The 25699-nt window shown below is 33.8% G+C and overlaps 1 protein-coding gene across 8 annotated transcripts in view; it reads right to left on the bottom strand.

Moving 5' to 3' along the window:
* THRB (thyroid hormone receptor beta) overlaps window positions 1-25699 on the bottom strand; it is a 277270-nt gene that overhangs the window by 9497 nt on the left and 242074 nt on the right. For all 8 annotated transcript variants that reach the window (XM_087892562.1, XM_060685781.2, XM_060685780.2 and 5 more), the window contains 4 exons: window positions 20873-20973; window positions 11602-11749; window positions 8284-8489; window positions 3315-3461 (listed from right to left, as the gene is read on the bottom strand). In XM_087892562.1, the coding sequence (XP_087748688.1) occupies window positions 3315-3461; window positions 8284-8489; window positions 11602-11749; window positions 20873-20973 (602 nt within the window). The remainder of the gene's footprint in view (window positions 1-3314; window positions 3462-8283; window positions 8490-11601; window positions 11750-20872; window positions 20974-25699) is intronic.

Genomic DNA, 25699 nt, shown 5'->3' with positions numbered 1-25699 from the left:
TATACTGGAAAGGGAGTTATAGTGAAAGATACTACAACCATATTCATTCTCAAAGAAAGTAATGTTGTTTCTTAACATAGAAGAGGCAAAATAGAAATAAAGAATAAAATAAGAAAATAGAGGGATAAATTATTAATATTTATTTTGACATCATTTACAATTAATACAACTCCTTCAATACTTATTGCTATCAGCCTTATGCCATACTTTTCTAAAAAGGAGTGGAATTTTACAAAACAGGTGAAAACTACAGAATAAATGAATAATGTTCCATAACCAGATAGTGGCCAACCTCAGCTTGCTAGCTCTTTTATTAGGAAGTATAATAGAAAGTAGGCAAAATGACTATACCATAATTGAATACTGCCCTGGAATGTAAGAGAGCCAGTTTGAGGGAAAATATTCTAAAATCAATCCTCAATTTCGCTAAGATACCAGTTGTTACATTTCTTTTTACCATTGTTCTCTAATGAACAAAAACTGTTATTTAAAGCTGAAATGGCAGTATTATATATTTATTTGAGATATACTTCAGTGCTTTTGACACAAACTTAAGTATTCTGTGGCAGTATTTTATATGTACTTAAAAATGTACTTCAATGCTTTTTAGCGCAAACTTACAGACAAACATTTTCCCCTGTAAGCTAAAAAGCACTGAAGTACATTTTGAAACAATAAGATGGAGAGGGAAAAAAAGGGAAAGAAAGAAAGAAAGAAAGAAAGAAAGAAAGAAAGAAAGAAAGAAAGAAAGGAGGGAGGGAGGGAGGGAGGGAGGGAGGGAGGAGGGAGGGAGGGAGGAAAAGAAGGAAAGAAAGAGAAACAGAATGAAAGGACTAACTGAGGTTCAGAAGAATCTTGAGATAAGTATATCTAGTGTAAGAAACCATAGCTAAAGCTATTATGTTGAAAATTGTCATTTTCAGTGCTCTAATAATAAGAATGCTATATGTTCCTCTTGCTCTTGTTTGCTGATTGGAGTGAACATTTCTTGTTGGCTACCTTATATCCAGCAAACTCCTGCAATTCCCTGAGTGAGATCATCCTGGAGAGTAAAAGTTGAATTTCATTGGGGTTCAGTGACATAGGGCTCCTAATGGGGAGCATAACACAAGTAGACAGAATCTGTGTTGTTTCTTTGCAATCTAGTACTAGATGCTGTGCTTTCAAATGAATGCTTTTTAAAATGTATCTGAACCATTATATTTCCTGTTATCTTTAATCATCCAAATAATATTGCCACCCAATGTGAAACAAATCTGTTAAAGAATAGCTCTAATAATGCAGTGTCATATAAAGTGATGATGTAAAATATAATGAACATTGCTAAATTATGACTCTCAATATCCAGGTAGCTTGCAGACTATGCTAAAAATCATGGTAGCTCAGGGTCTGGAAGGTCATAATTTTCCTCCCCACTCCCTGTTTAACAATATCATCTGAAGAGTAGATATTTAAACATGACATCTAGATTAACATTTTTGTTTTGTTTCAGATCAACCCCAATTGCAAATATTGTCAATCATGGAATCTATGAAAGTTTAACATGCTTAGATTAAGATTATATCAGAAAATGCTTCTGTTCAAGTTGAGCTGTGAAAAGCTGTTTTATTTCACACCTATCCCACTAACAGCAAATTATATGATATGCTAAATATGTACTATCAATTTTCCCTTTTTGAAAAGTTAAAGAATGCATGTAGGCTGTCTAGAATTGTTTGGTTAGTGAGATGGGCAACAAGTAAATTAAATAAATAAGCAAATAAAGTAGACATATTTACTATATTGATAACTGACCTTACCACACAATGAAAAACTTAAGCATTTAATCTTAGGTGCCATGAAAGCTATCCAAAAACTGTATGTACAGGGATGGGCAAATAGTCTCAATTTGAATTGAACACACTTTGCTTATTATAATATGAAAAGACAAGCCCAATGGCACACTCTATGTTCAATGAATTTCATATTAAGTTGTTCATTTATGGGTCCGTCCTCATCCCTTTCACCTTCTCCAGGAAAAAGGGCATCAATGGTGAATGTAGTCCTTTTCTCCACCTCTATGCTCAAAAAGAATGGCCAAGGCAAGGAAGTAGTGCAAAGAAATATATGACCAGGTTCTTATAGCAGCAACAATATTCTAAATAATGACCTGCTGCCATTGTTCACTAAGCAATTTTCTACATTGAAATGTAATGGGGGTTGGAGGAGATCTTAATATGAAGCTACAGCCAGCAAATTACTTTTCCAAACGGCTTGCGAAACAAGATGAGGGAAAAAATTAGATTGCAGTGAGGATGGTTCTTTTCAGTTGTTCTTGGGCAACAGAAATAAAGGTCTATAGTTTTACTATAAGAAAAAGGTAGCCATACTAAGCTATTAAGCTATTAAACTGGAAGCAACAAAATGTTAAGCATGATAAAATGCATTATTTATCCATAAAATGATCCCTTTTCAGGGCAGCTCTGATGTACACAAAAAATAAGTTGAAAAATAAATACTTTCTTAAATATGCTCGATAGCTTGTTATAAAAATGACTATAGGCTGTTCAATTATATAGGACCTACATTTGAATGGTGGTTTATTCCATATTAAATTCTGTTTTGATTTGAATCATTATCATTCAGTTAGATAAGGAAGAATTGCACATGCATTTTTGTATTTTTATAACTTCCTTTTAATTCTAAGGAGATATAGTGGCACAGGAATTTCAGATCCAATCTTGATAAACAGTAAGTCAAGATTCTGAAATCCTAGCATACATCATAAATGCAGTTCTTAGACCTTTGAATGAATTCATGTGGTTACTTTAAAGAAGAGTATGACAATATTTCATGGGTTTAGGCCTGCAAAACTGGTGTCTGGCTTTGGAAAGGCTACAGAAAGCCATCTGGCAATGCTGTGATGATACAAAAAAAGAAGAAAGAAATGAATGACATTTTTCAGGGGCTTTGTGGAATTTGTTTTGCCCATTTACAGGTACTTTAAGGATATTTTAAACTATCTAAATTGCCTCCAAAAAGGGCAAGGTTGAATTAAGTATAGTGACAGGGAGATGTCCAGAGGGAAAATACTCCTATTACTGCCTGAAAAATCATTGAACTCTAAGAAAAAGTCTAACATGTTCTGTCAAAGGATGCTTTATTTTAGCCCACTTATATTGAGTGCCTGTATGCACAACATGGACCATAATTTTTCTTTTTTTCTTTTTTTGTTCTGAACTGTTATAATGCAAAACATCTATCAACAACAATAATATCAACAATAAAAATGCTACCAGAAACCAAAACAAATTAAATAGAAAAGGAATTCATACCTCACAGAACATAGGCAACTTTTTGGCAAAATCCACCACTCTTGTGATTGCTGGTGTGATAATTTTTGTAAACTGGCTGAAAGCTTCTAAATCTACTTTCCCACCTTCTGGGGCATTTACTATTGGTGCTTGTCCAATATCCTCTGGCTAACAACAGAAAACAAAAACATTGTAAGAATGTAATTTATTTACCATAAATATGGATTCTTTTTAAAACTTGTGCAATGTTGGCAACTTAATTTTGCATGGTTTTAAGTCTTGGCTACTATGTAAGATATCCATGTACATTTGTTTTGAGATACCAGTGATTATTTGTGTAATAATCTATGTGTATTGCAAGTTTAATTACTACTTGCTAATTAAAAAAAAATTAAAGGAAACAATGTGGCAACTTATATATGAAAACCTAGGTTTCCCCATCTAAGAATATTCTTCCCTTGAAACCTAAAAAGATAACCCGTAATAACTCTTGCATAAACTGTATTTCTCATGTTTGTTATGTATATACAGTATATAGATATGTATGCCTTTATATATACATTTAGATCTTTATGAATTATTATCCCTTTTGTTTTTTGATCAGAGGCACTCCTACTCTTCACTGAAAGCTCTAACAAAGAGTGTTTTTTCATCTGGAATAGACTGACAGATAAGATAAATAGATAGGAAAGGAATCAGTAAGGACTTTCAACTTTTTGTTAACTGCTTTTGGACATGAAATTAAGTTTGGAGATTCAGGTCAAAGTTATATAAGATTCTATTTCCTGTAATTTAATCTATACCTGTATAACTTGTACATTCTATATCCTGATATTTAAATTAAGATGCACCGGTGGAATACCTGAAAGACCGGATTGGGGACAGATCATAATGGAGAAAATCTTTGTAGTTGCTAAGAGTTGACACTGGCTTAATGACACATAATCAATCTATCAATCAATCAATCAATTCTAATTTCTTGGAATAGAAAATTAAAATTAGAAGAAACAAGAAAAGTTTACAAGATCTGTTGACAAGTCAATTCTAATTTCTTCAGAAGTCTTCCCAAAAGACTGCAGCACCAAAGCACAAAGGCACAAAAGGCTCTGCAGTATTCTGCTGCAACACAGGAAGGATACCTATTCTAGAATTTTTAGCTTATATTTAAAATAAATATAATTCTAGTGTTGGTACTCTTCCAACTTATTCATAGCCAGTATTATGTCCTTAAACAGGATGTTCTGGTTGGATGCCCTGGATCCAATTTCCTATTCCATATGGGATCTCAGAATTGATCAGAAGTGCAACTTCACTTTCTCTTTTTAGGATTCTTCTGAAATTTCAAATATTTATTAACAAATAATTTCATTGTTCAATTATGGTTTAACTGTAGAGTTCAATTCAAAGATAATTTCTGCACCCGAATAGCACTAGATGTGTTTTTGCTTAGAATTCATGTACTCGGAAGACAAATTAAAATAATTGTCTTGTTCAAATTAATAAAGAAGTTGATACATAACCATGTGAGATGTAGGTTCAATCAAAATAAAATAAAAATAGTGTACACTATTGATAAATCTGATTTCTTTTTAGCAGTGATCAACTACCTGATGTATAGCATACTATTTAATTTATTTTTATGTTCAAAAAAATTTTTGCATTCTATATGGATATGTATACTTTCCAATGGTGAAATCCAAATTTTTTTACTACCGGTTCTGTGGATGTGGTTTGGTGGGTGTAGTGTGGCTTGGTTGGTGTGGCTTGGTGGGTGTGGCAGGGGAAGGATACTGCAAAACCCCCATTCCTTCCCCATTCCTGAGGGAAGGATATTGCAAAATCTCCATTCCCACCCCATTCTGGGGCCAGCCAGAAGTGGCATTTGCCGGTTCTCTGAACTACTCAAAATTTCAACTACCAGTTCTCCAGAACCTTGATAGAACCTGCTGGATTTCACCCCTGATACTTTCCCTGTGTTTCAGCACATTAAAAAGTTCCCATAAAGGTTTCTGATGTTAAAATTCAGTATATATGAGTTAAAACTGTAATATGGATTAGACATAGTAGTTAATTTACAATAATTGGGATTAGCATTTCTGTCACTAAACAATGCAGTCATTAAGTAAGCGGTACCCAATTTTACAACCTTTATTTGCTGTGGTTGTTAAGCAAATCACATGGTTACATAAATCCAGATTCTCCATTGACTTGTTGGAAGCCTCCTAGGAAGCTCACAAATGGTGATTATGTGACCCAGGATGCCTCAACTGTCATAAATTCATGTCAGCTGCCAAGTGCCCACATTGCCCACATTTTGATCACATGATTGTGGAAACACTGTTGGTAGTGCAAGGATCAATCATAAATCACCTAGACAAGGGCTAACTGTTATGGTCACTGAAATTATGTCACCTAGTAAAAAACAATTTATCCAGGTTTTTTTCTGATAGCTATTTCTATTGACAGCTATTAGTACCAATTTTAAATTATTATACTTAGTGTATTTGTTTATTTGTGTGATAGATATTTCTCTCTGTTATATATTTAATTAGCAATTTTATGATATTTGTGTGTCTATATTTTTCTTGACTGTACACCGCCTTGAGTCCTACGGGAGAAAGGCGGTATAGAAATATAATAAATAAATAAATAAATAAATATGATTTTACAATTAGATGAAAATAAGAAACTCTTATAAATTATTTAAACAAATACTCTAAATTAGCTCCTCCAACGAACATGCACTGGTTATTCTATGCACTATTTTTTTCCTATTTCCTTTTTATTCCATTGATGGAATGATTTATTCCTTATTAATATGGGTTGATGGATAAACCACTAGGGGGCAGCAAACAGATTTGTGTGTGTGTGGTTTTGGCAGCCATCTAAGTGCTGAAAAATGTAGTTTGAGCAAAGATTTTGCTCTGGGAATTAGTTTAGGAACTGTAAACTATTCTAAGAATATTATGTAAAGAGATGAAATAAAGGACCAGGGCTTTGTTAGGAACAGGAGCCACTCGAAAGTGAATGCCTCATTTCACAGGCCAAAGAAATGCAACAGTCACGTTGCACGTATTTTCAATTACAGTTCTAATTAAATTCAATCAGCCAAGGATGGGGTAATAATTTTAGGGCTTCCCATTTTCTATGTTGCCTTTATAACCCAGTTACAACAGGGAAAATAGAGTGACAGTGAAAGTTGGCGTTCTAATGCTCCTCACAACCAAACCAATCCAGTCAATGAGACAGAATTTGATAGTCCCACAGCAGACCTGCTGAAGCCAAGCAGATTGCTGCTTCATGCTATATCATCTCCTAGCATTCTCCTTCATGCACCGTGTCCAGATGGAAGATCTTGAATTGAGATAACAGGGAAAAACACTTGAAGAAAAAAAGGATATTTGTACTGCCTCTACTGTGGGCTGATGATATATTGTACTGCTTAAAGTGCATATCCTCTGGAAATAATGGGTTGTCTTCATTCAGGGCAAGGAGCTGTATGGATAGGGCCATTGGAAGTGCAGCATACCAGTGTCTTAGTAATTAATCAACAATCAATTAGCTCTCACCATTGGGAAACATTTTGTAATAGTCAACTGGAAACTGTCTTTTCATAATTTAATATAATTAAGGTTCTACTCCCTGGAGCAAAATAACCTATTGCTATTGTCCCTCTTTAATGTAATTAATGTAGGAAAATCATTGTGATAACCCCTAATTTGAACACTTCATTTTTCACTTTTCAAAGAGTTCCTAAAAATGACTAGAACCACTATAAGTTGTTTTAGTTTTGTCCATTTAGCTTAGAAGGTGCACAACCTCCAATTGCTCATACTCTCTAAAGGTATTACTATATTATAGTTTTTATTATGATAGGAGGAAAAATTGTAAATAAATTGGGAATAATCATATAAGATCATAACTTTAATTAATGTAATTTAGTTTTCTTTAACCTTGCTTCTACCCATTTTTTAAATTCTGCTCTGGCCCAAAGGACTGTGGACCTTTGACTGAAAAAAGTTTGCCTGGTTGGTTTAAAATTCTTTCCAACATCTAACAGGGAAAACTATGGAATGCTTGAAAGCTCCAGTAATACAATGTGTTTCATTTTTTAAATGTAAGGACTGATGATTCTTATATTATTCTACCATTATTCAAAGCTAAACCCTTTTCCTGTAGGAGGAGATCTTATAACTTGAAAACATCAAGTTAAAAAAAATATAAAATGGATAAGGATAATATTTGTAACATTTGGTCTCTATTAAACTAAAATAGTTGAATACTAGAACTTGGCGTAAGAATATAAAAAAATAACAGTAGCAATATAGCTACAATGCTATGATAGTCGCAATGACATCAGTGGTTTCCATGGAGTTTTATCAGAGGATTACTATTAAGGATTTTTGTTTTCTTATTGCAATAACTATGTCAGGAATAACCATGTGTTCATAATCTATTGTGTTCTATTTTAAAAAAGAATTACTGCATGGTACAACAAAACTCTTTTCTCCATATAATAAGTATGCTATATTATTAATTTACTATTCGCCGCCTTAAAACACGATGCATTAGTACAGATGGTATTAAAACACAGTTAAACAAATGCATGGAGGGCCAGTATATCAGGGAACATTAAGCAGAATTGTTACGTGCAATCTTATAGTTCAGAACAGAGGGCAATGGACTCCTACCCATGCAAACTTTTGGCAGCTTATGGTGGCATTTATATCAGGAAGGAGTTCAAGGGTCCTGGTGAATGGGGTGATAATGCAAAAGGATGGGCTAAATTTTGCTTTCCTCAGTTTGGAAGAGGGATTTATAGCTTATTTGTAGCTATATTAATCCTACAATATTGATTTGTTTTTTTCCCATCAAAATGGCAAAAATCTATCCTATGAATGTTCAGCAAGTACATTTACTATGATATGCACTTTCACCACAGAGCTCATCTGGACAGGAAAAGGCAGTTCTAAACTGTTGTAGTACATACCAAAAATTTCCTTTTCTGTTTCCAGTGACTTCCTTGTGCATTTGTGGCCACATGTGCTTCTGTAACAATTTTAATAAGCTCCCATTCTTCATCAGTTGGTTCCGGTTTCACTCCTATTGTTTTTTGTAATTCTTCTCGACGTCTTTTCTCCCGATTTTCCTCAATCAGTTTTCTTTTCGCTAATCGTTTGCTGTCATCCAACACCACTAATGAGAAAAGAATATATTACAAAAAAAAGGAGACTAGAAATGCTTCTTATATGGATCTCAATATCTCTTTTGATGATTCAGGTAATATCTATGTTGGTAGTGGACAAATAACAGAATGATTACCCAGGGAAAAATCTGGAGCTTTTATATCTAATCAAGCACATCCTCCAAAACAAGTTAATTCCAAATAATGGAAATTCATGGAGAAAAATTTAAAATTTTTAGTGCTATTATGTCTGGCCATGCTGTAGCAAGTTAAGCTCCAAAAATATCTTTGTCAGATCTTTTTGAAGGGGTATCATGTCTTCAAGATCAAAATATGAGAAACAGAATCTTAGGATAAAATATTTCAGTTTTGTGTACTTTTCAAAACAAGAAACAATGCAAAAATAGCTGGGATAATCACATGACTTTCCATATCCAATTAAAATACATATGAGGAAATCATGGAACTTTTCCACTACAGCCATCACCTTGACTGTAAGGGTAAGGTGAAAGAGCCTTACATGAATGTTCTGCTTTGTGTATATATGAATGGCTCAACTACATAAAGAATCCTAGCTGATCATTAATTGACTGTCATATAGAGGAGCCTCAAGTACAAACTTTCCCTTTATATAGCCACTGAATATATGACAAGGACATCTATGAGGCCTTTCCCATATTGTGAAGATGTATTGTCCTCTGCTGGAGAAAATATGAAAGTATGAGCAATGATTTCTGCTGCTGTTTATTGTGTTATTGAGGGAGAAGGGACAGACTTTGTACCCCTGACCCAGCACAGATTCCTTAATGCTTCCCACCATGATATTTGCCCTTTTGTGCTGCTAGGGAAAACTGCTAATGCCCTTAAAAGCAAATGCAGCAATGCTGGGGCAGTGGGATCCCCCACAATCATAGAGGTTAGGATAGAGAGATTACTGATAGGAATATTGACCTCACACAATACAGTACAACTTTCACAAGGGACTAATACATACACCGAGCAAAAAGAAAAAAAATTGGCTGCCAAACAACACTTTGTTCTTTCTAGGAGCCAAAGGAGAAATGGCCACAGATATGCAGATGCGATGATTATCTGGAATCGGTGATCCTGTGGCAGGCCAGTTGGAGCGCTACAGGTTGCCAATTTCTTTCAGATTCCTTTCAGAAATGTTTTCATGGTGGAGGTCTTCATTTCCATTTTAATCTGTCTTTAGCCTGCCTCAAGTGATATGTCATTCTCCAGAGAGTCAGTGTGAGAAATATTCTCCATGGTTGGCAGGCTAGCCATTGTAGAGATTGCAAAAGGGGATGATCAGTCTGGAGTTCAATCCCAAGGTTGAACTCATCCTTCCATTCTTCTGAGATTGGTAAACCACATAGAGAGTGCTGTAAAGCACTATGAAGTAGTATATATCATATTTTTTGGAATATAAGATGCACCTTTTTCCCCTAAAAGGGGGTGAAAATTTAGGCATGTCTTATACACCAAATATAGCCCCACCCACCCACTGACCCCCATCCTTTGGCCTCTGCCTCCCAGCAGTTTACCTCCTTGCAGCAAGCAGCAAGAAGAAACAACTCGTTTCAGCTTCAGCACAGCCTAATTAGCACAAGTTGATTGGATCGGCCTCCCGACTCTCAGCTGTTTTGCATGGGCCTCTGCAGCTTGCTGCAAGGAGGTAAATGGCGGGAGCAGATTTTTTTTTTTCTTGTGCTAATCAAGCTATGCTGAAAATGAAAATGAAAGTAAAGCAGGCTATTTGCTGTTTGCTGCAACGAGGCAAAATTGCTGGGAGGCAGAGGCAGATTTCTTTGCTTGTTTTCCTCACCAAAAAAGGTAGGTGTGTCTTATAGTCCGGAGCATCTTATACTCTGAAAAATACGGTAAGTCTAAATGCTATTGTTATTATATGACACAGTGAAAAGGACAGATAATGTGATTTGTGGTCATGACATATCCCTAAAAATGTAACTCTAAATCTCTTTATCACTAAATGATAAAGCATCTTTACCATTAATCTTTTATCCAAATCTAGAAAAAATCTAGAAAAAAAAATGCTCCATGGAAATATGCTGTCCAAAATTATTCTGTCCAATCATTTCTATTCAGTGGTTCAGAACCTATATCGCATAATTAAAAGGAATTAAAAGAAAAAAAGAAGAGGTATATGAAAAACCTAACTTTCATACCTGAAGATGCATTGCTAATCAGAATAGACATAAGCATAAGCACCCAGGTAAAATCCTGTTGGATCAGAGCAAAGCTGTACCAAAAATAGCATACAGCTTCTACTAAATATTTAGAGTTATTAAGACAGTTATTAAGCACAATGCTACTGTCCCTTTCTTATATTGCTCAACAAATAGTATTTGGAAGGATATTATCTGAGACATTAAGATAATATACAGATATCATGTTAGTAATTTAATTATTCATGAGCTAAGTATTTGGAACGTTTTAATGTAAACAATTATACACCTTTTTACAGATATATGAGTATTGATATATGAGTTTTGAATAAATTGATTATTTTAATAGTTTTAATAAGACCTTTAACTGTTTATATTCTTATAAATCATTAAGACTAATATGCTGAGGCTGCAATTTTTAATTATAATTACTCCAATTCACATCAATTAAAATGCTCCTGCAAATTCTGAGAAACTTTGGGAACACAACCTTGTAAAGAGTTAATTTTGCAGTCATATATTCTATTTTCTTAGAAGTGAAATAGTGTTCCCTTTCCTTCTGGCTAAAAATAAAACAAACAACTGCAGGATGACTCATGCAACAGTATCCAACTTCCCATTTTTCCAAATCTTTAAGCTTGATTTTTTTTTCTTCCTTTGCAGAACTTTGCTCAAAAATCTCCCCACTTCTGTGATAGAAATTGTTCATCTCCTTAATATTGCACAAAATAATTTTGGCCAGAAGAAAGCATAATATTTTCAAGAGTTAACAGAAAATTTAAACTCTGAAAAAAATTTAATTGAACACATCAATCAATATTTTCAATCAGCATATAAGAATATAAATTAAAAATTGGAATAAAAAACTGATTATCAAAATAAATTGTAATAAACATATCTAATGAAAACAAATAGGAAATTAAAAAAAACTTACAATCTGTTGCCATGCCAACATAGATGCATTTCTTGAAGCGACATTCCTGGCACTGGTTTCTTGTAACTTTGTCTATCACACATTTTCCTTCATATTTACAGGAGTAAGTTGGATGAAGATTTTTTTGAATTGTTCTTCGGAAAAAACCCTGTGTGAATAAGAAGTTACAAAATTTTACCAAATCACTCACCTTTCTGTATAAAGTATGCAGGACATTTTACTTGGGTATTTATTTATAAACCATTAAGAAAATGCAATATGATTCTATAATTCCAGTTTATTTTTTTCTCAGCTGGGAATCTGAAGCTTAACTACAATATTAAGTTACATGTCTACCCCAAAGTTCGGGGCATCAGTTTTACATCTTATTTAATTTTTCAAAAGATGACTTTAGAAGTAACTCCTGACAAACAAAAATATGTCTTATACTGTACCTAATTTCAACTATTTACTTAGAGAAATTGTACAAATAACTGTACTCAATTCTTGTTTAGTTGCTATAAATGAGCTTATTTAAAAAAGTTAAGATTAAAAGGACTGATGGATTTTTCCAGTTCATGGACTGTTTTTTAAAAGAAAGTAGTAATTAATAATTCTTGTATACTGCTGACATACTACTCCTACAAGTAGCCTGTGACTTAGTGGTGAAATCCAATTTTTTTTACTACCAGTTCTATGGGCGTGGCTTGGTGGGCATGGTGTGACTTGGTGGGCATGATTTGGTGGGTGTGGTGGGGGAAAGATACTGCAAAATCTCCATTCCTACCCCACTCCAGGGGAAAGATACTGCAAAATCCCCATTCCCACCCCATTCTGGGCCCAGCCAGAGGTGGTATTTTCCATTTCTCCGAACTACTCCAAATTTCTGCTACTGGTTCTCTGAACTGCTCAAAATTTCTGCTACCGGTTCTCCGGAACCTGCTAGATTTCAACCCTGCTGTGACCTCTGTAAATAATTACATCAGTTTAATATCTAAAGGAGCTCTGATGAATATTATTTTCTGGTAAACTGTAATGTTACTGATGAATGACATTTGAATGCACATTAGATTTTATACCATGACACTTTAGATAGATTCAGCTCACAGACATTTTGACCAAACATCCCAGAGTATTTTCTAGGTTGTAATATATTGAATATCTTTACTGTATCTGAAATATGTATAAGATTGGCTTAGCTATAATTCTTGTTTATAACATACATTGAAATTTCTTTTAATACTAGCCTAATGTATATAAAACAGTATCTGTTTTCCATTTCCTATGCTGATGTATGAAGAAACGAGAAGCTGAAACTTCTCTGAAGAGAGCAGAAACTCCTTACCATTCACCTTTATTACAGTTTTGAAAATGAATTACAGACTCAGTGAAATCAATGGTCACATACCTGGTACCACTTTGAGAACATGGAACTAAAATTAAAAATAAAAAACTCTTTGATGCAATTAATTATGATCTATTTAATTAATTATAAATTGTAATCAGTAGGTGGATTATGAAAGAAAGACTTCTATCATTTAAGAATGTTATTATAAAGTGATTTATAAAATACATTAGCAAAATTTACTGTATCTTAGAGATGTCTAGTTCACACACTGCAGTAAGCCACTGTGTAGCTACTTGATTTTGACTTAGTGTGATCTGTTTCATTTATTTATCAACAACCAGATGCAGATGAGGGAAAGATCGAGCTTCCAAATATCTTTACAGCATAAAGTGGCCAGCCTGAGACCTTTGGGAACCCCCAAGAACATGCTACTAGAATTTATAGCAAATAGCTTATTTTAAATTAATAATATATTGCACACATCTCTGACAAATTTAACATAACAATTTTTACTTTTTTTTTTCATTATAAATTTCTTTTTATTGATACCAATAACATAATTTTCCATTCATTTATTGGTTTTTCATGTAACATTTTCATGCTTTTTGCATGAAAAACTGACAAGCTCTAACATCAGATTAAACAACAAGGTTCCATCTTTATTTGGTACTTAAACTGCACTTTTTTGTTTTTCTCTTGTGAACTGCAGTAGGATCATCCCTGGGGAGATTCCAGCAGAAATCAGCAAGCATGGATGAACTCCATTTCTGTTGGTGTCTTTTCTCCATGACTGCAATATCCTGGTAGAATCTCTCCCCATGCTCATCATTCACTGCCCCACAGTTCAAAGGAAAATAGTTTAAATACGAGTGTAAGCAGTGAATTTTCTTTTTTTTTTTATTACAAAAGTTTTACAATTACATTTTCACCCCTTTCCCCCCCACCCCCCCCAGACTTCCCAACCTCCCTAACCTTCCCTAACCCTCCCCTCCCCCCAGACTTCCCTATAATATACTCATAACTGGTAAAGAAAGATAAAAAAAAACACAAAAAAACCCCCTTAATATAACACTTATGTAAAAACTTGAACCCCTCCCTCCCCTTTATAGTTTTTCTTTTTACCCTCATTACATTAAAATATTTCTAATACATTATTTTCAAATAAAAGCTATTTGATACTTTCTAGTTTGATATTTGTTCTGAACATATTCTATCCATCTTTTCCATTCCCATTCATAAGTCTCTTGTGAACAATCTTTTAAGTATGCTGAAATCTTCGCCATCTCTGCAAAACTGGCCATCTTCAAAGTCCATTCCTCAATAGTGGGCAAAGCTTCATTTTTCCAATATTTACCTATCAACAATCTTGCTGCTGTTATCATATACAATATCAGTTTTGTTTCACCCGATGTAAAACCCTTAACTATACCCAATAAAAACAATTGTGGAGAGAATTGAATTTTTTTCTTCAAAACATTCTGCATGACCCACCAAATTTTTATCCAAAAAGCCTTAACTTTCCTACAGGTCCAACAAACATGATAATACGTAGCATCCAAACATTCACATCTCCAACATTTTGGCTGAACATTAGGGTACATACATGACAACTTTTTGGGATCTAAATGCCATCTATAAAACATTTTATAGAAATTTTCCCTCAGGTTCTGCGACTGTGTAAATTTAACATTCTGAACCCAAATTTTTTCCCATGTTTCCAACATCACTGGTTCTTCAAAATTTTGTGCCCACTTAATCATACAATCTTTAACTAATTCAGTTTCTGAATCCCTTTCTAGCAAAACATTATAAAGCCTTTTGATATGCATTGGACCTTTCTCTTTTATATGTCTAACCAATTCTTCCTCGTGCAACATAATACCAGTTTTTTGGTCCTCTTTCCATCTCAATTGTAATTGATTATATTGTAACCAAGTTAAATTAATCCCTTCGTCCAACAGTGTCTGCAATGTCTTCAGCTGCCATCTGCCCGCATCTGTAAAAAGAACCTCTTTGTATAAAAACCCCCCGAGTGACATTATATTTGTATTCCACAAAGTATGACCAAGATCCAGCCATAGCGGTATTTTATAATCCCATCTGAATCGGTGCTTCTTCCAAACTCTCATCAAAGAGTCTCTAAGTATATGACTTTTAAATACTTTATCAACTTTGTCATCATAAAATAAGTAAGCATGCCATCCAAATTCAAGATCAAAACTTTCTGCATTCAATATTCCAGCCTTTTGTCTTCCAAACCAATCACTTGCTAAAGTTAAAGCTGCTGCATCATAATATAACTGTAGGTTTGGAAGTTTAAGACCTCCTCTTTCTGGAACATCTTGCATAATTTTCAATTTCACTCTCGGCTTTTTCTCGTTCCAGACAAACTTATTGACTCCAGTTTGCCAGACTTTCAGTTGTTTATCAGTTTTAAGCACCGGGATCATTTGAAACAAAAAAAGAAATCTTGGCAAAGTGTTCATCTTAACTGCTGCTATTCTTCCAAATAGAGACAGCTGCCGTTTTTTCCAAGTCTCCATGTCTTTCTGCACCTCTCGCCACAACACCTCATAATTATTTTGAAACAATTTCATGTTTGATTCTGCAACCTGAACTCCTAGATATTTTACCTTAGGTACAGTCTCAAAACCTGCCCTCCTTTCAAGCTCATGTTTACGATCTTGTGTCATGTTTTTAGCTATCATTTTAGTCTTTTTTGGATTCAGTCTAAAACCTGAAACATTACCATAGTCTTGTATAATGTCCTTCATCAGGATTATTGATTCCATTGGTTGTGATAGGGTAACAACCAGATCATCTGCAAATGCCTTTATTCTGTAGTCCTCTTGCCTAATCATTATACCTTTCAAGATATTAGAATCCCGTATTGTATTTAGCAAGACTTCTAGTGTTAAAATAAATAAAAGTGGGGACAACGGACATCCCTGTCTTGTTCCTTTTTCAATTTTAAACTCTGTTGTCAAACTTCCATTAATAATGATCTGTGCCTTTTGCTCTTGGTAAATTGCTGAAATCGCCTGTATAAATTGATCCCCAAAATCCATCTTTTTTAAAGTCTTTAGTAGAAAATTCCAATCCACTCTATCAAAGGCCTTCTCTGCATCCAAAAAGACCAGCACTGCAGGAATCTGTTTATTCTTCTCAAGATATTCCAATAAATCTATTACTTGCCTTACATTATCCTTCATGTGTCTGCCCTCGATAAATCCCGCTTGATCATCATGAATCACCTTTTGAATTACTGGCATCAACCTGTTGGCTAGTACTTTCGCATAGATTTTATAATCTGTATTCAAAAGAGATATCGGTCTGTAGTTCTCTGGTTTTTTAGGACCAACTTGTTCTTTTGGTATCAAAGATATGTAAGCTGTTGTCCATGATGGGGGTATTTTACCCCCTTGTTGAATATTGCAAAATAAATCTCTGAGTTGTTCCACCATTTCAGCTTGCAAAGTTTTGTAATACACTGCGGTCAAACCATCCGTGCCAGGAGCTTTGGCTGTTTTTAGCTGTTTAATTGCTACTATTATCTCCTCCTCTGTTATAGGATAATTCATTCTTTCCTTTTGTTGATCAGTAATTTTTGTAACTCTTTTATCGTTTAAATATTTTTCTATAAGTCCATTCTGCACCTCCTCTTTGGCATATAGTTTGGTATAATAGTCCACAAAAGCTTCTTTAATTAATTTTTGTTGAAAAATTTCTTTCCCTCCAATATCAATACTATCAATAGTCCGTATACTTTGTTTTTTCCTCAATGTGTAAGCCAACCATCTGCCCGGTTTATTAGCGTTACAAAATGTATTGTGCTTCGCATATTGTAAGTTTGTTGCAACTTGTTCCGCCATAAGCATTTGGAATTGGTCTTTCAAAAGTTTTATAGCACCGCATATTCTTTCATCTGTTGGATTTTTAATAAATAACTGTTCTTTATTCTTTATTTCTATTTCCAATTCAGATCTTTTCTTTTGTCGAAACAGTCTATGTTTAGAGTTCATGTAGATAAGTACCCCTCTCATATAAGCTTTACTTGCGTCCCACACAATTTCTATTGGGGTACCTTTATTCAAATTTATTTCAAAAAATTCTTTCAAATGCTTTTTAAGTTCTGTTGTGTTTTTTTCATATCTAAACAAGTTCTCATTTAATCTCCAAGAACGTCTCTCAACCTTATCCATCTCAATTTCTATCCATACTGGGCTATGGTCAGTCAAAATTCTTGGAAAAATCTTTGTTCTTTTTGTCTTGACAAGTAAATCATCTGACAACAAAATAAAATCAATCCTAGAGAAGGATCTATGTCTATCTGAATAAAAAGTATAATCCAGTTCTTTTGGATTATGTATTCTCCAAATATCTTTTAGTTCCAAATCTTCTTTCATATCGAAAAAGGTCTGAGGTAACCTAATCCTAGATTTCGCTGAACTTCTTTTGTCTAATTTAGAGTCTATTACTCCATTCCAGTCTCCCATAATTAAAATAGATCTATAGTCCCATTGTAGTATTTTAGTATGTAACATTTTATAAAAATAATCCTGTTGTTGGTTGGGAGCATAAATTCCTATCAAAAGAATTTGGCCATATGTTGTAAGTAATTCAATTGCTACAAACCTACCATCTTCATCTGTTTCTATAACTTTAGCCGTAAATTTCTTATTTACATAGATAACCACACCATTCTTTTTTTGCAACGTTGAAGATATAAAATGTATTCCTAATTTGGAGTTTATCAAGTATTTTTGATCTTGAACTGTAATATGCGTTTCTTGTAGACAAATTATATCATTATTAAATTGTTTCAAATATGTAAATAATTTCTTCCTTTTCTGTGCTGAATTCAACCCATTCACATTCCAAGATAAACACTTAAGCATCATCTTCATCTTTCTGGAGCAAAGAGCAGAATAACCGAATATCATCCACGATCTTCGGAGTCGCTCCCCCCATGGCTCCAGTCTCTTGTGTAGTAGTCTTAGCTCCCTTCTTGTCTTGTCTTTCCTGTTGTTGTTGTTGCTTTTGTTTAAGTAATTTAGATTGAGCTCGAGTTATACGTTGATCCTTAACTTCGATCATCCGAACCGGGTCCAAGATTGGAGAAGATTCCAGCAAAGGCTCATCCAAAAAACCTCCTTCTGCGCCTTGCATTTCCTCTGGTTCCTGCTTAGACTGTTCTTGCAATTCTCGTTGAGGTTGCTTCTCATCACTCTCCTTAATCTCCAAAACTGTAGATGTACGTGGGGATGGTGTTCTTTCCTTAAGAATAGTAGTGTAAAAGTGCTCTGCCTTCTCCACGGTGTTCAAACGATATCTTTCTCCCTTGTATCTCAAAATTATACCAACTGGGGCGTCCCACCGAAATGGTATCTGTTGATTTTGCAATTCTTTAACAAGAAAGCCGAATTCTTTTCTGGTTTTCAACATTTTAGGAGGTAGTTCTTTATAAATTCCAATTCGTGAGCCCCCCCACTTGCACAGAGGTGTAAAAGGATTTTTGCAGGATGTCATTTCTTATTTCTCTGTCTGTAAAATATATGACCACATCTCTGGGCAATTGTCTTTGTCTGGCCACCCAAGAATTCACTCTATAAATTTTATCTATTTTGTGAAAAACCACATCGGGATTAACTTGTAAAATCTTGGCCAAAGCCTCAGAACAGACCTGTCTCAAATCCTGTCTATCCTCTTCTCGAATTCCTCGAAGCCGTATTGCAAACTCCATTGCCCTGAATTATACCATCACAATTTCATTTTCAACTCTCTGCATTTTATTGTCAACATCAGCAATTTTATAATCATTGTCTTTCATCTTAACATTAACTTCTGATTTAAATTCTTCAACTTTAGAATTAACTTTAATAATAAATTCTGCCAGGCCAGACGCCACTTCTGATATTTTTTTGGTCACCTTATTTTGATTCTGTTTCACCATATCTTTAACTTCATTAATTTCCTGCATAAATTCCTGGTGTGACTTTTGAAGTTTGTCATCTATCTCCTGTTGAGATTTTTGAAATTTATCATCCAGAATTTTAGAAATAAATTCTTTTAAATCTCCCACATCAAAATCTTTTTTCTGAGTCTGTATCTGTTGTTCAGGGGGAGGCTGTGTTTTATGTGTGGGAGATCCACCTCCTGTTGCCTTCGTTTCCTGCTTCTTTGAGGCCATCCTGCCACGTAAGCTAGTTTTACTAAAAAGGGAAGTTCTTCTTCCTCTTCTCCCACCTCCACAAAGACTTCTGAAAAAGTCCCCCAGATTTATTCAAATAAAAACTAAAGTAAAGCAAAGTCCAGTATTGAAAAGGGAGAAATTTCTCTCTTATTCTCTTGTTACAAGCGAAGCAACTTCGTAACAGTTTAGAAACTTTGTGACAAAGCAAGATGAGTTCAGCAATCCACACTTGCCAGCTCGTTAACTCTAAGGCTAAGCGCCATGTTTTTACAGTTCACTTTCACTCATCCGCATTTTTTCGCTCAGATTAGAAAGCCAAGAAAACTCTAATACTTGCGATTCCGAGTTTCAGGGTTCAAGTAGAAATATGCTGCTTGTTAAGGCTAATTCCTTTCCTTTAAATTTGAAGTTTCCTGTAGCTGGCTTGTTCTGCAAAAGCAGACTTGTCCCACGCCGCCCGGAGTCCAGCAGGTTGAACGGGAGCCGCTCCTGTTCCCTCCCCTATTCCCTGGGGGGGTTGCAGGGGCTCAACCTGTGCCCTGCGATCTCTCTTCAAAGTTCCTAAGGATTTTGAAGTTTTCGAGCCGCTTCTTAGTTGCGAAGCGGCTTTACAAGCGGCGGGGCTGGCGGAGCTTCAAAAGGCGCCGCCGCCGCCGAAGACGAGGAAACCGGAAGTCCAACAATTTTTACTTTTATTAAAAAATAAATATCCTGAACTCTATCACAAAAAAAAAAAAAAAGAATTAAAATTCTTTCTCTACTTTTAGTGCTTACCATGAAACTATCTCTCACTAAGTAGCACTAGAAAAAAATAGACCTTGCCCATTCCTGCTTTAAAATTGACATAAACTTACAGCTACAACGGAAAATATGTTTGAAATATGGCCTTGAGAGAACTGTCATTAATAAATGACCACAGTTAATAATGCCAACTCTTTAATTAATGCCCAAAGTTTAAAGTCAGTAAGGAAAACATAATTGCAGTCAGCACAACTAGATTTCTTATACAAAACATTGCAGGATTGGCTTGGTCACTGGGACCAGAGGTTTAGTTTTCCAAGCTTTCAGACTACTGTTGGAATCCATCCTCAGGGAATTTCTCTCTACCAAAATGTGTACTTTGGGATATTCTGTATTTATTTACACAAAAATACTACACATAGAATAGCTCAAAGTACGCATTCCAGTAAAGAAAAGTTCCTGAGGATAGCTCCAGTGTGAGTCTGAAAGCTTGGTAGACTAAACTTCTGGTCCCAGTGACTGACACAGATTGGATCCTGAAACATTATCCTTGGACTTTCGTAAAATATTATTGGACTTATGGTGCTATATAATGCCTTGCTAAAAAAATCCAGAAAAAACGTTTGCAAAAGTTTTTGCAAACGTTGAGATCTTTCTTTCTGGGAAGGAAAGTGCAAGAGGGAGGTGCAAGAGTAAGATTGCAACTATTCAATAAAAAGAAGGGTGGAGGTCATAATTCTAGATGTATTTTCTTTTTCATATACCTCATCTGACCTTTTAAATTGTTATTGTACTTAAAAATTCTAAAATCAATCAATAAAATGAGAGTCTCTTTCTATTGCAAGCACACACATTACTTTGTGATATTTTTTAAAAAGGATTATTCTTGTTTTGTTACATATAACATATGCTGTTCCCTACATGGCATTTCCACTTATGTGATATTTATTATAGGAAATAAAACTAATTTATGATTTCCAGCTCTTATTTATTTACACTGCTGTTATTACCTTGCAACCTTCACAAGTGATACAACGATAGTGATATCCAGTCGCCTTGTCACCACAAACAACACATAACTCATCCTTGTCTAAATAACTGGGTATGTACCCTGCAAAGAATTAAGAGAGAAAGTTTATCAATGCAAAAAATAAACTTAGGAATCTTCATTATTTAATGCCTGTTAATATAACTTATTACTCTGACATTAATGGTTTCTTAAATGGAGGCAGGAAATACAACAACATTGAACAGTCTGAATCAAAGTATTATAAAATACAAAAAGAAAATTATTTAGGAATCTAAAATTACTAAAGAAAATAATGTTACCACAATCAACGTGTATCTATACAATACACAATTCTGATAGTTGACACCAAAATAGTTGCTAAGGTTGAATAAAACTGGCCTAGAAGAATGGAGAAAAATCGATAAATATTTGGAACAAATCTTAGATCTAATGCAGATTATGCTTACCATAAATTAAGATAGAACTCTAAACTACTCGTGACGCCATTGCCAATCAAATAGGTAATTTAGAGATTAGAAAGACTGCACTTCTAAATATCTGGGCCCATTTTTCCCCTTGCTAAATGATTCTTGCTCTTCTTCTTCCACCTAGCCCTGAAACGCTGCAGAGATGTTTTTAATCAGTTTCTCTCTGTAGCTGAGTTGTGGAAATAAGACCTGACCGGAAATTGACGGACTTCATGTACATCCTTTTTTTTTTTTTTTTTTTGTAGGTTAAGTATTACCTACTAGAATAAATTTTTATGGTTTTAAAAAAAGTGATTGCACCCAATTTTTTATTTTATTAATTAGATTTGTCTACTGCCCTTCTTGCTTAATTGGTGAGGGACAAGGGAATTTGCCAAGCTGATACAGGAATTTTCATTGATATCATTGGTCTACAAGGAGAAAGCCTTGGAAATGAAAGTAGCTTAATTTTACTAGAATTGGGTCACTAATAAAGGAAAATTAAGTCCTGAGTATTAATTGGCTCGAGTTTCCAAGATACAGCTTCAGGTCAAAATTGCATTAAAATAATTCAAAGTTATGAGGGGGATGTCGATTATGCTTCATAACTTTTCTGCAAAATGTGATATAGCAATGAGAATGGTGCCATGCCAATCATTATGTTTTTATTGATACCAATAACATAACTTTCTATTCATTTATTGGTTTTTCATTTAACATTTTCATGCTTTTTGCATGAAAAACTGAGAAGCTCTAACATCCGATTAAATGGTAAGGTTCCTTTATTCGGTATCTAAACTGCACTTTTTGGCTTTTCTCTTGTGAACTGCAGTAGGATCATCCTTGAGGAGATTCTAGCAATAACTGGCAAGCATGGAGGGACTCCATTTCCCTTGCTATCTTTTCTCCATGCTTGCGATATCCTGGTGGAATCTCTCCCCGTGCTCATCATTCACTGCCCTATAGTTCAAAGGGACTGTGTAAATGCAAGTGTAAGAAGTGAATTTTCAGTGACATGTTTGCACCAAGTGCTTTATAGGACCTAAGCAAATTTTCCATGTGTTTTTCATAATCATCTGCCTTGCTGTTCTCAAAGTGAAGATAAATATATACACTTCCATGTGGTACCATTGTCATTGTTTTGCCATATTTTGTCAAGAAGTTACAAGGCATCATGATCCTTAGACACCTCCGTCCCTTGTAAGCAAAAATACTAGCCTGTGTATAAATCGTTATTGTGAAATACCTTGAAAACTTTAGCCAACCAGCACCTTTATCACCTGTTTTCTAATTCATCTAATCAAAATATGTAAAATTAACACATTTTATCTCAGAAGTCAATAATTTCCCAAAATTTATAGACCACTGTATGTAAAGCTTGGTGGTATAAAAAAAACCCCAAAACCTCTCTGTGTGCTAGTGGGAACATAAAAAGACCTCACACACTTACTTCCTGAATCTTGGCCCAAAGTTATCAGTAAGAGGCACGTAGATATCACTGCGATAGCTACCACATTTGAACTTTTAAAAATATATCAGCAGAGAAGTGCTGATATATTAGTGATATTGTGATAGCAGTGATATTAATGGATAAAGAGCTCCTGCCTCTCTTGTACAATTGAATTTTCAAGTTTATTCTTGCTGTTAACGCTTTAATATTATGTAATATTAATATTACATTTCATTCCTGGAAGCGAAAATATACCAGAGTTCTTTCTGTATGAAAAGAGTACCTTTTTAAAGAAAAATATAGGATATTATCTGTATTCTGTTCAGAAGGTTGCTTGAGCAAATGGTGAAAGCCCCTGACTAAGGAACCTATTTCCAACTCCCGAGATAAATAATAGGTGTCTAACTATTCATGAACATGCCAATTGCAGGTCTTGCTCTTAAATCTGTGTTGCATTGTTCTTAAATATATTGAACCAGACTCAAACCAGCCTTATTGACTTGAAGGAAGATTCATTTTATAGTAGTATGAGATATGAATTAATCTAATATGACTAACAATCAAATTAAATCCTAGCTCATATTAATTTAGAAATACATATATCCCTAAATTTAAGGTAGAATCAATTGCTGCATATGGCAGAGAGACAGAACTGGATTAATTTCTTAGGCAAGCTGTTTTTTGAATCATTTGTCTGCTTTGAAAAATATGGAAGATCATGGTATAAGTGCTAAAGTCAAACATTATTTCCTCTTTTGATACTCTTTAATGATGGGAATTTACTCCCATTCCTTACCCCATTAAAAATTTAGTAATGTATTGATTGGCATTCAGTAAAAAATGGCCATTGTGTTAAAAATATGAACAGAAACACAATAAAAACTCTATGGTTGTTCAATTAAACAATTTGCTTATTGATAAACTGTGAGATATTTTGAAGAGAAATAGAATATGCAATGCTGTGATTAAAATTCTGTAATACATGCAGATGCCTATGCAATGTTACAGAAAGAGGAAATGATTCTTTTTCCTTTTCTAAATGATCTAAATGTATTGCTTTTCATTTCCCTAATATTCTAGGAGAGTTATGCATTGTGTTAACTAATGTATCCCAACACAAATTCCCTTTAGCACTACCATATATGTTGCTTTAGCATATATCTTTTTAAAAAATAATTTTTATTAAAGACTTGTTAACAAAGTTAAAAAATAGATACAAAAATAAAAGTATAAAAGATAAAGAACAACAAAATGAAGTGAAGAAAAAAGTATTTAAAGAAGCAATTTATGATTTTCCTTGCAGCATACTGTATATAAGACATACTTGATACCATTTCCCCTTCATAATTATATAACATAATTCCCACCTGCTCATATACATACACAACATATACAGTTAGTAAATCCAGAAATCATCAGCTTCTAGTCTTTTATAACAGTAATTGTTATTCCTTCCCTAATCAAACAAGTTAATTTAATAATTTCTGTTAAGTTATACCATCATTGCCATTCATCCTCTTGTGGGTATTTCATCTTTGTGCATGTAATAAACCCGTTGCTGTTACCATATATAAAACCAATAATCCATTAGTTACTTTAGCATATAATACCTTAAGGATCCTGATTTTTGTCTTCTTGATTAATTTTCTGCAATTTAAATGTAGCTATGATTTTAAGATAAAAATTCTCAAACAGCTGGAAATATATGATTGAAATATAAAACATGTATGTTTCATGATGTTTAGATACTTATAATTAAGATTGTATCTTACCAATTATGTAGATACCTTTTTCACAAGCCATGCAACTTTTATAAACACATTCTGATCAGAATTAGAAACTCAAAAATTTTAGGAATAATCTAAATATATAAGGTATGGTTCTTAATTTTTTAGGTACTAGTCTATAGAAACATAATGGCAAGTACCAGTATAATAAATGCAAGCCAAGTTACTCAGAGTTATATGAAACGAATATAAAGAGCTTGTAAGGCCAACTGTGAACACCTGCTTTAAATCTTAATTTTGTTTAATGAGCTAATATTAAGGCTTTGCTAGCAGCAAAAAAAATATGCATGTAAAATAAGAAAGAAATCAATTGTGGATCAATAGTGTCACAAATGTTTTATATTACAGCTGTCTGCCTTCAAGAGAGGATTAGCTGATCAAATTTTTTATCAAGGTTTGGTTGAAAGGTCTCATAAAATATGTTTATAGTTTCTAATACTATTTGATTAACAAATATGTTATGCTATCTTTGCTGACCAAGAAAATGAGCCAAAATTGTTTGCAGTCATATGAATTTCATTCATTGAAAGCAACATATTACTGCCAAATATTTGGAAAGATTTTAAATTCAACAGAAAACAGGCAAGAAAAAATTATTGGAGGAAAATCTCACAATGAAAATTCCAAGAAAAAGCCACTATTTACTAATATTTAAAGTTTGCTAACATACAACTAGATGTACGGACTAGTGTATTAATCTGTAATATAAAAGCCTAATGTATACAAATGTTATAGTATTATAAAATGATAATAATCAAGAATTATTTAATTTTATAGCCATATAATAGTTTGCAAATTGTATATGGATAAAAATCTTGTGAAGTTGTATTTGCAAAATATCATGCAGTTTTGCTTAACTTTATTACTAATATTTGTCAACAAAACAAATGTGTTGATTATATAGTTTCTAACCAAAGATGGAGAAAGAGAGAAAAAGAGGAACAAAATAAAAAGTATATATCTTTTACTTATTTACATTAAGATTCAAAAAAGAGAAAAATACAAAGACATAGAAATAATAGAAGGAAATAGAAACAAAAAAGAAGGTACAGAGATTAGGTTATTTTCACTTTTTAAAAAATCCTACTTTTTAAATATATATTAAACTTTTTAAATATTTACAT

Source organism: Pantherophis guttatus, chromosome 4, assembly GCF_059756535.1.
Source record: "Pantherophis guttatus breed Tessera chromosome 4, ASM5975653v1, whole genome shotgun sequence".
In the NCBI taxonomy this organism is placed as follows: domain Eukaryota; kingdom Metazoa; phylum Chordata; class Lepidosauria; order Squamata; family Colubridae; genus Pantherophis; species Pantherophis guttatus.
Note: the sequence above shows the minus strand (reverse complement) of the source record. Positions and strands in the feature narration are given on the sequence as shown.